Here is a 15,495-nt window from a genome sequence, read left to right as displayed (position 1 = left end):
TTCCCCAAAAAATAAAAAAAGTAAAAAAAGGGAAATTCAACAAAGCTTCATCAATGGAGGACAACTACAAATTCTCAAAAGCTTCACACTATCTTGATCAAGATAGTGTGAAGCAAAATCAATTCGTGGTACCCAACAAAGCTTCACCACAAAAGCTTCACCAACAAAAGCTTCATCAATGGAAGACAACTACAAATTCTCAAAAGCTTCACACTATCTTGATCAAGATAGTGTGAAGCAAAATCAATTCGTGGTACCTAACAAAAGCTTCAACTCCAAAGCTTCACCAACAAAAGCTTCATCAATGGAGGACAACTACAAATTCTCAAAAGCTTCACACTATCTTGATCAAGATAGTGTGAAGCAAAATCAATTCATGGTACCCAACAAAAACTTCAACTCTAAAGCTTCAACTCCAAAGCTTCACCTACAAAAGCTTCACCCACAATAACTTCACCTATAAAAGCTTCACCCATAAAAGTTTCACCAACAAAAGCTTCACCCACAAAAGCTTCACCCACAAAAGCTTCACCCACCACAAAAGCTTCACCCATAAAAGCTTCACCAACAAAAGCTTGAAGCTTTTCCAACAAAAGCTTCACCCACAAAAGCTTCCACACCACAAAAGCTTCCACACCACAAAAGCTTCACCCACAAAAGCTTCCCCCACCACAAAAGCTTCACCCACAAAAGCTTCACCTATAAAAGCTTCACCAACAAAAGCTTCACCCACAAAAGCTTCACCTACAAAGCTTCAACACAAAAGCCTCACCTACAAAAGCTTCACACTATCTTGATCAAGATAGTGTGAAGCAAAATCAATTCATGGTACTCAACAAAGCTTCAACCTCAAAGCTTCACCTACAAAGCTTCAACCTCAAAGCTTCACCTACAAAGCTTCAACACCAAAGCTTCACCTACAAAGCTTTAAAAAAAAAAAATATATATATATATATATATATTTTTTTTTTTCCGAAATTCGAAAATTCAAAAATTCCGAAATTTGGAAATTCAGAAATTCGAAAATTCGAAAAAAAAAAAATTGCCTAGGCCTCTTCTTCTTTGGGCCTAACAACTTTCATAACAAATATATATGAAGAATGAGTTTTGGGCTACCACTTAGAAAGGAAATGCCTCATTCGTCAACTCCCTCGACCGGAGACTTGGGGGACTCCTACCATATGCTACTGCACCTTGATACTCGGAAGTCTCACGACCACTCAGTGACTTGGATTTTTCAAGTCTCCAAACGAGAAGTTTTCCTCACTTGGGAAATTAAGGGAGCACTACCTCAACCTACATGCTTCACTCACAAAGCTTCAACATACAAGCCTCAACAAAAGGAAAAATTCAAAGAATATAGTGAAGAAGGCCTTGGTGTATTTAACACAATACGTTGAAATGAAGCAAAACTTGTTTATTGATATCTCCGATAAGTTACAAATATGTACATATACATGAATCAAAATAAACAAACAAGAGGGAGCCTTCACAAAGGTTGCTCAGGAGAAGTCTCAACAATCGGCAGAGCCCCAGAAAGATAAAGCACCAGAGGGTGATTATTCAGAGCTTCAGTACTAGGCAGAACCCCAGAAGGAGAAAGCACCGAAGGTTGATCATTTGGAGCTTCATTACGTGGTACAGCCCCAGAAGACGAAGGCAATAAATGCCTTTGGAACAAACCCACAAACCTCTGATGATCAAGTAAAATCTGACCATCAGATTCCTGCAGCTGGTTGAGCTTCCTCTTCATGTTTGTAGCATAGTCATGTGCGAGCCTATGCAACTGTTTATTCTCATGCTTGAGCCCTCTGATCTCCTGTTTGAGACTTATCACTTCAGCCGCCAATGATTCAACTTGGCGTGTTCGAGCAAATAGGCGTTGGGCCATATTAGACACAGAATCTGCACACTGAACACTGAGAGCCAGATAATCCTTAACGGCCAACTCATCAGATCGTTTGGAAAGTAGTCTGTTATCTTTGGGAGTGAGAAGGTTCTTGGCCACCACCACAGTGGTCATATCATTCTTCATCATAGAGTCCCCAATGGTAAGAGGACCAGTAGGGGATAAGAAGGATGGGCGCCATATGTTGTCTTGAGAAGGCATGGCTGCCTCTTCACCAAAGTTCAAGTCAAAACGATAGTCGGATGGGCCGAACATTCTCATAAATGATGAAGGAGAAATGAGGTGCAATAAATCTCTGAAGTAAGGGGAAAATTCCTACAAGTAATAACTCTCTGAATGTACTTCTTCCACACAATTGGTGCCTTTATAAAAGAAAGGGCAACAAGGCCGTTGATTCAAAAATCGAAAATGCACCACTCTCCGGATTCCGAAGAGGCACCACTTTCCACACGCAACATCGGCTCCTCGGGGACCACAGATAACTTTGCCAAAGATCTCTGACAAAGGTTAGACACATAAATTTTGAAGGGTCTAGCTACCCTACTATTACCCACAAGGGTAAAGGAGCAGCACCACTGCTTGATAACTAGAAAGTCCCAATGTGTGTCAACCTCTGTGCTCCGTGGCAAGGCAGAATGGAAAAAATGCCCAACCTTTACTCACATTCTAGAAAACACTCCCAACAAGATTGCGTACTCAAAAATCGAAGAGGCACCGCTCTCCGAATCTCGATAGCCAGACTCCCAACAGGATTACGTGCTTAAAAATCGAAGAGGCACCGCCTTCCGAATCTCAAGAGCTAGACTCCTAACAGGATTACTTTATCAAAAAATCAAAGAGACACTGCTCTCCGAATCCCAAGAGTCAGACTCCAAACAGGATTGCTTTTTCAAAAATCGCAGAGGCACTGCTCTCTAAATCTCGAGAGCCAGACTCCCAACATGATTACGTGATCAAAAATTGAAGAGGCACTTCCTTCCGAATCTCGAGAGCCAGACTCCCAACAGGATTACTTTCTCAAAAATCGAAGAGACCCTGCTCTTCGAATCTCAAAGTCAAACTTCCAACAGGATTGCTTTCTAAAAAATCAAAGAGGCACCATTCTCTGAATCTCGAGAGCTAGATCCCCGACAAGATTACTTGTTCGAAAATCGAAGAGGCACTGCTCTCCGAACTTCGAGAGCCAGATTTCTTTGGATAAAGCTTGTCTACAATCTTCACACGCAACATCAGCTTTCCAAATACCACAGACCATTTTTTCAAAGTGCTCTAACAAAGTTAAAATACGTGAAGCTTGCAGCTCCCATTACATTGCTATGACCAATAAGGGTAAAGGAATAGCACTAGTACTTCTTGTTAAGGAGACTCCTATATATGTCGACCTCCATCCTCCACAGCTAGGCAGACCTACAAATAAAATAAAAAATTCTTAACTTTTCTTCACATCCGAGAGGGCACTCTTAGTAGAGTCTCTCGAAATACTCAGCTTCTTTTCCTCCCGATAATACCTCTGTAAACAAGCCATACCAGAGCAAGAGTATCTCATATCATCAGGGTTAAAAGCAAGATTATCCCATATCATGCCTATTACTTACCTGGCATTGCTCTCGAGTACTCATCTTCAACATCTTATGCTTCCAGAGAAGATACCACATCTGCCTGAGGAACAGATAGGGCAAGTGAGAAGGATACAAGAAAGCATGTGGAGACAAGTGTAACAAAACACGTGCCGATACATCCACTACTTTGTTAACAGCAAAAATATCCCATATCATCAGGGTCGAACGTACTCTAAATTTGATGGACTTGTTTTGACCCTCAAATTCTTGAGTCGGCCTTATACTTTGGAGGAAACCAGAAAACTCTCCAGCCTAGTTCAAGAATAAGCCTGTGGAAAGTTACTTCTTCAAAAGCAAAAGTATCTCATATCATCTCTTCTCCATTTGCTTCTCCTTATCCTTGTTGATGTTTACGACACAAGAAGAAGGAGAACAATCAACTAGAAGCCGAAGTCGAACCTCCGATCCAGGTTGCTTGCTTGGAAGTCTGATTGCTTACCTTGCCTGTTACCTCATTTGGCAAATCTCCTAGCTCGGTGACTTGAGGGACTCCTACTATAGGGTTTGTATCGCACTTGGCAAAGCCCGAAACTACAAGTAAGCTTCAAGTGAAATTGATACATTACCTTATGCATCTTTATCGATTAAAGATACCACCCCTGGATGGAGGAAAAGTACTTCTAGAGAAGTTGCCACATCTACATATAAGACAGATAAGGCAAGTGAAAATGATACCACACTTCGGTACTTAGAAGTTTCGTGATTAATTAATGGCTTGGATCTTGCAAGTCCTCAACCGAGGACCTTCCTTCACTCAAGAACTTAGGGAAGCACTGTTTGTACCATACTTGACCTATCCCGAAACTATTGAGCACCGGTCAACGTTATATCGTCAAGGACCAAGAAGAGTTTCCCTCCAACTAGGAGGCTAATCACAGCGCGACACGTGTCAACATCAAAAGCCAATCATAGCACGACACATGTCAACATCAGAAGCCAATCACAACACGACATGTGTTAATGTCAGAATGAAACTAGAAACTCTCTTTTATAAAAAGAGATCATTCTCTCACAATATTTTCGAATGTCATTTGTACTAAATCATTCACTAGTACTCACAAAAGGAGAGCTTGAACCTATGTACTTGTGTAAACCCTTAACAATTAATGAGAACTCCTCTACTTCATAGACGTAGCCAATCTGGGTGAACCACGTACATCCTGTGTTTGCTTGCTTGTCTCTATCCATTTACATACTTATCCACGCTAGTGACCGGAGCAATCTAGCGAAGGTCACAAACTTAACATTTTCTGTTGTACTAAAGTCCTCACTGATTTTGTGCATCAACAATAACCATAACCCCTTCTGGCTAACGCTTGGATGGAGGCTCAGATTCGCACCTAACCAGATAAGATTTCCAAACTTGAAATGTCCTATAAGGGAAAATAGGGCAGTAGGATCAAACTCGAGAGAGATTTGTAGGAAAAAAGTTGTAAGCTTAAAGCATTTCTAGAGGTTGAAAGAGCTTGGGTCATCAAAAAGGGTAATTTAGTGATGCAGAATCAACAAAGGTCTAGATGCTAAAGGCCAAAGAAGAGGTTAAGGGAATGCTGGCTTCAGATCAAAATTCTTGGAACATTGACCGGTCCATCCTTCAGTTAAACATAGATGCAGCTCGAGAAGATGTAGACAAACTTGAGGAATACCAGGCAGAAGATCTTCAGTAGAATGAAGAATGAATGCTTTATAAGAAGGTGATCGACCGGGAGTATAATTAGGGGTACCTTGCTGATTACATGGGTAGGATTACCATGAAAAATGTGATTTTGTTCATTTGTTAGCGGAGATCCAAGAAGTTGGTTTGCCTGTACCTTCTTCTCCTGCAACTGACATGGAGGAGCTCACAATATCAGAGGGAGACAAGTCTTCTTCTAATTCTAAGGTGCCATCGAAAGGGGTCGATCTAGTTGTTTTAGATGTCATTTATGTCAATTTCTCTCAAGCAAGTTCCCAAGGTGCTGTGGACGTGGTAGTCGATGAAAAGTCATAATTGTTAAGCTCTTTCATTTTCTTTATCTGTTTGTTATTCGACTAGGAAGAGGATTTGTCCCATCCATAACTTTGAACTTTTCCTGTACCTGTTATGGTCTTTGGACTTTTTCAGAGTTTTCATTTAATAATGTATAATTTCCCAGTAGTGTTTTTTTTATTTTATTTGTATCACCATGGTCTGACTTCGTGCCGCATGCTATGATTTAATCCAACAATCTTTTCGAAGTAAGCTAACTTAATAGTAGGTGACAGAGTGGAACACGAGTAAGCTTGTGGGCCCGGGATAGAACTCAAAAGCTCCATTTGATGATGGAATCGGAAAAACATCACCTCCCAAGCTTAATGGCCATAGAGATGTCTATCGCGATATCCAAAATACCACCTTACTTTGGTACCAGGTATTAAAATATTAAACCCATGGAAAATCTCTTGCTATGCACTTAGCCTTCCGTATTGATGTTTGGATAACTATTGATGTCTGGAATAACTTCCAGTTGTTTATTCTTTTTTATCCCCATTGAAGGGCCTTCATACCTTGCAACATGATGTTAAAGGTTTATTTCTTCTTTAGTTCATATTGCTTGTTCGTCCCTAGAAAATCTTAATCAAAAGTTCTTTAGGGACTTGGTTGCCTACACGTAGGTCGAAAATACCTTTGGAATCCTTTTATCAGACCATATGTGTAGGAACTTAGCGTTTTCGATCGGAGCTTTGTTGGAATAAAAATTCCTCGTGGGGATTACTTAGTCTAAATGCCCCATTTGAACCTACTAACACATGGTGTTACAAAACATGCTTGGCTTAGTAAGTTGTTCTGAGATAGAAACAGTCGTACCTGGGGTCGGAGTTTAGAGCCATCCTCGTATGATTTCCAGATTGCCTTTTTTATTATTCCCTTGAATGACATAGAGCCCAGGTTTGAATGTTACGACCTGCAACCTCACTGGTTGAATGAACTTTCCGGAAGCCTGATGGTGCACTGAACTTCTGGGTCAGGGCCTCATGTGCCCATGCTCATGCCCGTAGCCTACAAATCGTGACCGCACTTATTATTGTTCGAGTTTCCTAAGCTGTTAACCGTATCATATGGGATGGGCGAAGGGAAACTCTTCTAACAATGTTTGTGAATTTTTGGACTTATAGTCATGTAAAGTTTTCAAAGTTTATGCTTTGTTCGAATGAGTGAGATATTTCCTGGATCACCAAAAAAGAAAAAAGAAAGAAACATACATAAAATTGATAAACTTTATAGCTTCCTTATTGACGAATGAAAATGGTTTGATTGATAAGGGGGTATGATTGAATCGAAGAAGGATTGCCTACATATCTCTAACAAAGGAGAATCAAATCACTAGTGTAGTTCTATGAAAAGATGATATAATGTAAATTTACATTAGGGATCGCTTTTAACGATAAGCTTATGATAGGATGTGAGGATATGAGTTATCCATGGACTTGTTTTCGCATAGACGGTTGCGTAGCAATTGGGTCCGGAACGGATTGCCTACATATCCTGGGAAGGGAATCAAATCACGTGTAGTTTGGATGGTACCTTTTCTATTCTATCTGGAGGCGTTGACGAGAAGTCCATCTCAGTGTGATAAAGATCATATTTCTTGTGGTCCACTTAATTGCCTTCTTATTCCTCAAGGTTCCTTGTCCTCCATAATTGCAGTTTATGTTAGGCTTCTTCGTTGAGCGGTGACCTTCATCATCAGTATGCTTGTCATACCAGTCCCTATCTTTAGGTTCGATTAAGCTTTTTTACCTTGCCTTATCTTTGGCAAAATCCCAGCAATGCCCTTGATCTAGCAGTTCTTCAATGTGATACCTTAACATGCGACAACCTTTGACCCTTAGTAGCATGACCAGTGCTCTTGTGGAAGGAGCAATACTCATTCATATTTTTCTTCACTATGTGCTTCGGGAATGGTTTTGGGCTTCACATGAATGGGTTCTCTTTTATACTTTGGTGGATGTTGATGATAGCGTTCAAAGTGGTGTACTACATAAGCTTGGTTGGGGCTTGTTTGTCTCATCGTCCTCCCTTAGCCGTTTGACATAGGCAAGAGGGAAAAGTATCCATGTCGTTCCTTCTCCTTTCAATCTTCTTTGGGATGTCTGATTCTACTGCTGTCCTCCTAGTTTTCTCATTCTAATATGTGAGATCATCTACGATATCGAAGCATGCTGCTAAGGTGGCGTAGTCGTACTTTCCTTTATTTAGCTTATGCGAAATGGGTGAATGGACATAAGGACTCTGCTTGAACATCATGTTAGCCAGTCTGTCATTTAGTTTCTTTACCTCTGCCAATTTTGTGCGGAAGAGTTTTAAAGAGGTCATGAGGCTCTCATCCTTGCATTAAGGTTCTATTCTGAACATGGATTCATGATGTTTGCGCACATCATGGCACACCGGGTAGGTATTTGTGAAGAGGTCGACCAAGGTCTCAAAGTAGTCGATAGATCTAGTTGGTAGTTTGGAAAACCACCTCATCGCGGGTCCTTCCAAAAAGGACGAGAACATCTTGCATATCCAAGCATCGTTGTTGTTGCAAAGGGTCATGGTATTCCAATAGTCCATGATGTGATAATCTGGGTCATAACCTATGCTGAAAGAATTTGTCTGGCGGGTGCATGATTCAATGGCCATTGAAAGTGGGATTCTGAATTTTTCTCACAGTGGCATGGATCCAATGGCCATTGAAAATGGGCTTCTGATCTGGACTGTGGGCCTGATGGAGGTACAAATGTGACTTTCTCTAGCTGTTCCTCGTCAGGCCAGCTCTTCAAAAGGATCTGACTTGTTGAACTTGAGGCGACGAGGCTCAGTTCTTGGTATCGCTGGCTTGAGATGGGTCTTAAGGTGCCTGGGGGGCCTAATTCTAGAAGCAACATTAGCGATTTGTCCGTTGAACAGTGGATTCCTGCTTGATCTGGTGATATTTACCATGGCCAGAGTAGTGGGGTACTTTATAGGCTCCCCTTCAAGGGTTATGGTACATATATTCCCAAAATCGAAAACTCAGATTTGGGTTTATGGGGTTATCCCACTCGAATTCTCTAGGTTCTTCATGTGTTTTTCCATGTCCACGAAGTTAAAGTGGCTTTCAGCTTGAGAATTAGAGTATTGAGATTGGACAATTCCTAGATTGTAGGAACTCCAAGGTTTATAAGGATCTGATTGAGTCCATATACGGATAAGATTGCGTATCTTGAGGAACAAGCATGTTCATCCAACGGAGTCGTTTAGACTTTGCCTATAGCCTCGAAACAGGGTGGTGGTGGCATCACTGCTCCATTTGATACATCTTCGCTTGACGCTGTTGAGTCCATGACCAGACTTATAAATCAACCTCACTCCGGCTCTAGAAAATCATGGTCCCACAATGCATATATTAATGAACTTGTACAATATTGTCCACTAAAATGGTATTTTTAATATTATTCCATGAGCACTTAGTTTCGTTGATTTCATGCTACATGACTAATTTAATTTCTTAAGTACAATTGAAGGGAGACTTGACAGGTAAGATGGGCAAACGGGCCCAGGATTCGCAGATTAGGTTAAGTTCTTGCAGTAAGGAGGCGATAAAAAAATTGTAAATATAAAACAAGGCAGGGTGGGGTGGGTCTCAAAATCTGAGGATACAGGCCCTCAGCCCGAATCGTTTCTCCCCATCCCAACTGAGTGTTTTCTAGACTTTCCATCTCCATTGCATCCACTATATGAGGAAACGGGTCCCTAGCCCTTCTTCTCCATTGTCTTCTTCTCCACCATCCACGACACTTTATCTCTCTCTCATGCACTTCCTCCTTAGTTGAAAATTATCAAAGTATCAAACTGTATGAGCAATCTAAGCTTGAAACTCACCCGCCACTCCACCTTCATTCCCGTTTCTTGCCCAGTCTTGCTTTCCAGATCCCTGAGTTCCGAGTCTTTCATCGCCACAGACTCAGGCCTTTATCGTGAAGGCCTCATAGTTTCATGTCTTTCGCCATCGCAGACTCAAGCCCTCCTCATGAAATCCTAAAAGTTTTGCATCTTCTGCTACCCCAGACTCAAGCTCTCCCCACCATCATCTTGTCTCCTCCCTAAATTAGGGTAACTTAATAAATTTTCTGGTTTTTAAACTTTTAATCAAATCTTGAACATTCCGAATTTATTAACTGGGATTTTATTTTCTCTAGGAAAAGACTCAAACTTTATGAATTTCTTTGTGTTTTTTGTTTAACTTTTAATCAAGTATCATCTTCCGCCTCTGCCATCTACTGCAAGGCTTGACTTTCTCCTTACCTTTTCTTCTTCCTCACCATCATCCTTTTCGTCTCCATCCTCCACGGCGAGGACCTCACCTGCATTTTTGGCCATCAGCTTCCACTTACCCCGCCACATTTGGACATTTAATTGAGGGAACACTTTATGGTGAAAATTGAGGCATGTTGTACTCTTTTCCTAGATATATTATCTATTGACATAGTCATGTAACTTACTAGCTCTTTTGTTGCATATGTAACATAAATTGTTCATGATGGGTTTCTCAGGAGACCCTAAAGCTACACATGCCAAGGTTGCGCAACTAGTTGGGGAGTCCATAGCCAATGTAAGGACGGTTGCTGCATTCAATTAAGAGGGAAAAAATATATATGTAATTGGACTTGTGGACTCGGCCTAGCCCGTCCTGTTTTAAACGGGCTGGGTTAGGTCTGGTTCCAAAACTCTGAATTTCTTTACCCGCCCATCTCCGTTACATTTTAAAAAGTATCCTGTCTGATCCCTCCAAATATTGTTCCGGCCTGCTCTGGTTCGTGCCCGCCCCCATATATGCCTAAAGAAAATCAATAAAAAGAAAACCTTATTTAAAAATGAAAACTAATTAAAATGGCTTGAAAATTTTGAGTTTTAACGATAAGGACAAAATAAAGGGTAAAGTGAATAGTACCAAGATTGACTTTTTAGTGTAAAAATGTGATTTTTCATTAAAGTGAACAGTAACAGAAGTTTTTCGTTAAAGTTCTCTATTTAAAATCCAAATATAAGAAAATAAAGGAAAAGCAAACAATAAAGTAAAGAGACAAACAAAAGAGAAAGAGAGGGAGCATTAGTTATGCTAACGTGGAGTTCTTGTTGTACTCAGTGGTCTCCATCAACGGTCCAGATTCACTCTCACCCTTCCCCATCTCATTTATCTTCCTTCCCCACCTTTCATTCTCACTCCCTTCCCTTCCCCATTATCATTTAGTCTTCTCTCTTTCCCTCTCAAGGCTGAAGAAGCATTCGGAAGAAAATTATATTACTTAAGAAATGTTGTTAGGGAAGCGTCCACGCCCTCCGATGAAGAGAACAGCAAGCATGACTGGGATCACCATTGATCTGACGGACGTGGAAGGCCAGGAACCGACTTATGATCTCCAAAACCCCTCCGCCATCAACGATGAGCATGCAGTTGCAGTTGCAGCAACGGTGGTGGGCCCACAAGAACCTTGTCCTGTGATTAACAATAATCATAATTCTAATTATAATATAGAAAAGATGAACATGAACAACATCAGCTTAGGGAACTATGAAGAGCACCGTTTCTTGACCATGTTGTCACCCAGAAACAACCACAGAAGAAGGAACTCGGCTTCTCAAGATGTTGTGGAGACCGCTCACTTCCTTCGCACGTGTGGCCTCTGCAAACGCCAGCTCGCTTCAGGCCGCGACATCTATATGTATAGGTAATAATTTAATCCTAGCTAGAATTCCATCATATAATATTATTGTTTAGTTTAATTATTTCACCCTTGTTGGAATTATTTGTTATATTTTCATCCTTTTATTCCTCTGTTTCTCTTTGATTTTTGGATTTTCATTCTCTTCCCTTTTGTTTTCTTCTGGGATTTCAAGAGGGTACTGTCAGATTTCCAGCCATAGAAGTATATTATGAAGCTGTTATTGACATTCGAAAAAAATAGTACTTTTTATTTTCCGGGATTTTAAATGATGAGGCGTGGAGAAAACAAAATTGGATTTTGAATGCCCTGTGGTGACGGTGGGGATTGTAATTGGTAAGAGTATGCTAGGTATAGAGTTCGGACTCTCCAATATAAAATATGAAAAAAATTATATACTATGTCTTTCGTTATTTGATTTTCTGATAATTGAACTGAAAATTTTGTGCAGGGGAGACACAGCGTTTTGTAGTCTAGAATGTAGAGAGCAACAGATTAAGCAGGATGAGAGAATAGAGAAGTGTAAAGCTGTGTCCTCAAAGAAAGAGGACCACCATGCGTCGTCACGATCCACCTCCAAGACCTCCTCCGGCAAAAGCCAGACCGTGGCGGCTGCTTGATTAAACAAACATAGCCCAAGGGCTGAAGACGATCCATCATTCTCCTCAATTGCATGCCCCCATTAACGTTGTTTACATATTAGTACTACTGCAGGTTTGTGTTGCTGCTAGATGTTGTATCATATAAAATTAATTGTAAAAAAGGTCTGCGAGTGCATTTGTTTTATGGATCCTGCAAGTGGACTTTGGCCAATGCTCTTAAAACATTGCAATTTAATTTCTTAGATATTCTGACTTGTGAGCCTTGTATTAATAAACTTTCTACATTATATTTGACTTTAAGAGTGATATATTTCTTTCCAATGTTGTATCCCAAATTCGACGTATAAAAAGGTTACTAATAAAAAATGAAACACTAATAATTGAACATTATTTTGTACTATGTAAATGAGCAAAAGTCAGCACGTACAGGCAAATAATGTACATTGGACATGGCTAACTAGCACCACAGCCAACAATGACAAGTTCTTCTTATTAATCGCAAATTGAATATGCCAAATTCTACCAAAGCAATGGAAGGCTAGATGCCTGAGCAATGGAAAGCCGGATGTGCGGCCAATGATCTAATAGTCGAGAAATCAATGATCCAATTATATTATACTCCAGTGCATATAGTTGTATATGCATGGTTCTCATAGCATAGTTAAGTATATGCAACAAATTAATTTGTTTAAGTTAATTATGATTTATGACATAGTTTCAATCTAAAGAAAAGCATTTTGAGCACTATTATAAGATTGGTACTCTAGTTGTAGGTTTCCTTGAATTCGGGTTTTTATAATTTCTGCCGATTGAGTTGGGGGGGTTGCTTTCTGATGTCCAAGCACCCTCCTCTCCTCTTCCCCACCCCAATTATACCTATATTAATGCGTTACGAAAGACTTTTTTGTCTCCGGTCAAGAAAATGCCATTCCAGAAATGAAATTGCCCCTCCTCTATAATTTTCAGACCTTAATTAGGCTTCTCTTTTCACATCATCCATGTGCATACATATTAGACCCGATAGTTTTTGACAAGACACGGTGACATGACATGAAAACGACACAAAAATAACGGGTTTCGGGTCAATATGATAACTAATCAGGTCATTATCGGGTGACCCGTTAAGAACCAATTAATAATGGGTTTTTAACGGGTATACACGCGGGTAACACGTGGAAAACCTGTTTCGACCCGTTAAGAAAAAAATTATTTTGATAATTTTAAAGTTTAATTATCAAAAGATTTATAATAAAATACAATAGCCATATTAATATATACAATATATTCTATATTAAATATATAGTTTTGTATTATAATTTATTTTTATTATGAGAGTTCTTTATTATTATTACTAGGATAAATTTTATTTAACATGTTGTTGTCCAGAATTAAAATAAATTAGGGTAAATTACATAGTAGCCCCTCAGGTTTGAGGTCTATTGCAATCTTATACAACATCTTTAAAACATTTCGCTTTACCTCAAGTACTATTTTATTTCAATTTCATACAACCGTTACATTTTCCATCCATGGATCTGTTAAATGCTGACATGGTTGCCACATATATGCCATGTGGCTGCCAAATGTCTACCACGTGACAAATAAAATAATTTTTTAATTTTTTTTTAAAAACCCTGTCTGCCACATATCATTTTTTTTTTCTCTTTCTTCTTCTTCTTCTGGGTTCGGTCCCTTTTTTTTTTTTTCTTCTTCTTCTTCTTCCTCTTCCTCCTCCTTCTTCTCTTCTTCTTCTTCCTCCTTCTTCTTCTGGGTTGCAGGGGGTTCGATCATTTATTTATTTTTTTTTTCTTCTTCTTCTTCTTCTTCTTCTTTTTCTTCCTCCTCTCTTCTTCTTCTTCCTCCTTCTTCTTCTAGGTTCGGTCCCTTCTTCTTCTTCTTCTTCTTCTTCTTCTTCTTCTTCTTCTTCTTCTTCTTCTTCTTCTTCTTCTTCTTCTCTTCTTCTTCTTCCTCTTCTTCTTCTTCTTCTTCTTCTTCTTCTTCTTCTTCTTCTTCTTCTTCTTCTTCTTCTTCTTCTTCTTCTTCTTCTTCTTCTTCTTCTTCTTCTTCTTCTTCTTCTTCTTCTTCTTCTTCTTCTTCTTCTTCTTCTTCTTCTTCTTCTTCTTCTTCTTCTTCTTCTTCTTCTTCTTCTTCTTCTTCTTCTTCTTCTTCTTCTTCTTCTTCTTCTTCTTCTTCTTCTTCTTCTTCTTCTTCTTCTTCTTCTTCTTCTTCTTCTTCTTCTTCTTCTTCTTCTTCTTCTTCTTCTTCTTCTCCTTCTTCTTCTGGGTTGCAGGGGGTTCGATCATTTATTTATTTTTTTTTTCTTCTTCTTCTTCTTCTTCTTCTTTTTCTTCCTCCTCTCTTCTTCTTCTTCCTCCTTCTTCTTCTAGGTTCGGTCCCTTCTTCTTCTTCTTCTTCTTCTTCTTCTTCTTCTTCTTCTTCTTCTTCTTCTTCTTCTTCTTCTTCTTCTTCTTCTTCTTCTTCTTCTTCTTCTTCTTCCTCATCTTCCTCCTTCTTCTTCTAGGTTGCAGGGGGTACGTTCCTAGGTTGCAGGGGGTACGTTCCTTTTTTTTTTTTTTTCTTCTTCTCTTCTTCTTCTTCCTCCTCCTCCTCCTCTTTCTTCTTCTCTCCTTCTTCTTCCTCCTTCTTCTTCTGGGTTCGGTCCCTTTATTTATTTATTTATTTTCTTCTTCTTCTTCTTCTTCTTCCTCCTCCTCCTATTTCTTCTTCTCTTCTTCTTCTTCCTCCTTCTTCTTCTGGGTTGCAGGGGGTTGGTTCTTTTTTTTTTTCTTCTTCTAGGTTGCAGGGGTTCGGTCCCTTTTTTTGTTTTTTTTTCTTCTTCTTCTTCCAATTTCAGGTTTTTTTTTTAAAATTACAAAATTATTTTATTTGCCACATGGCATATATGTGGCAGCCACGTCAACATTTAACAGATCCATGGATGGAAAATGTAACGGTTGTATGAAATTGAAATCAAATAGTATTTGAGGTATGAAAGTGAAATGTTTTAAAGATGTTGTATAATATTGCAATAGACCTCAAACCTGAGGGGCTACTATGTAATTTACCCAATAAATTAGTATAGTATTTGTATAGGCAATAACTAAGAAGACATACATACAAGTATGAAAAATGTGAAAGAATATATAAACACTCATGATTCATCATCATTCCTCCACTAGTAGATAATGGTTACACTTACATTATCGTTTAGATTCTAAAAATCCTCCAAACCCGCATGAATAATGTTTTTTATTTGAGGGCAAAATTAATAATAATTATTGTAGAAGTGTAAAAAATGTAAAAAAAAATATACAATCACTCATAGTGACAAGCTTTACAACTTTCATGAAAGGGTTAGCTTCGAAATGACACACCCCGACCTAATTCAGGGCACGTTGGCCGTCACGTGGAAGTAACGTAACCATGTGCACAGTGCGGAAGCAATAGAGATATAAGGGAATTGTGAAGGAATAAAACCAAACTACTAGCATAACTAGTTAAGATAGAGTGCTAGTGTGAAATTAAGTGTGAAATACACAACCAGAGCATAAATAGTCTAAGTGCAATCAAGCAAGATAAGTACTAAGAATACAACACCCAAGGGTCATCCTACATGGTGATGTTCTGTCAGAACCCCATCAGAATCCTCGTGATCCAC

General features: G+C 39.3%; 1 protein-coding gene across 1 annotated transcript; it reads left to right on the top strand.

Annotated features, from left to right (window-relative positions):
• The first annotated feature begins 10,732 nt into the window (after positions 1 to 10,732).
• LOC103430537 (FCS-Like Zinc finger 5) lies at positions 10,733 to 12,158 on the top strand. The gene is made up of 2 exons (XM_008368989.4): positions 10,733 to 11,241; positions 11,687 to 12,158. The coding sequence occupies exons 1-2, from the start codon at positions 10,826 to 10,828 to the stop codon at positions 11,853 to 11,855; spliced, it is 585 nt and encodes a 194-aa protein (XP_008367211.2). The 5' UTR covers positions 10,733 to 10,825; the 3' UTR covers positions 11,856 to 12,158.
• Positions 12,159 to 15,495: the final 3,337 nt, after the last annotated feature.

Source organism: Malus domestica, chromosome 01, assembly GCF_042453785.1.
Source record: "Malus domestica chromosome 01, GDT2T_hap1".
Lineage (NCBI taxonomy): Eukaryota > Viridiplantae > Streptophyta > Magnoliopsida > Rosales > Rosaceae > Malus > Malus domestica.
This window is presented reverse-complemented; position numbering and strand designations above follow the sequence as displayed.

Coding starts and splice junctions, on each gene's coding strand:
- LOC103430537 (XM_008368989.4), top strand. CDS start 10,826: ATGTTGTTAGGGAAGCGTCCACGCCCTCCGATGAAGAGAACAGCAAGC. Junction 11,242..11,686: donor CGCGACATCTATATGTATAG/GTAATAATTTAA, acceptor AATTTTGTGCAG/GGGAGACACAGCGTTTTGTA.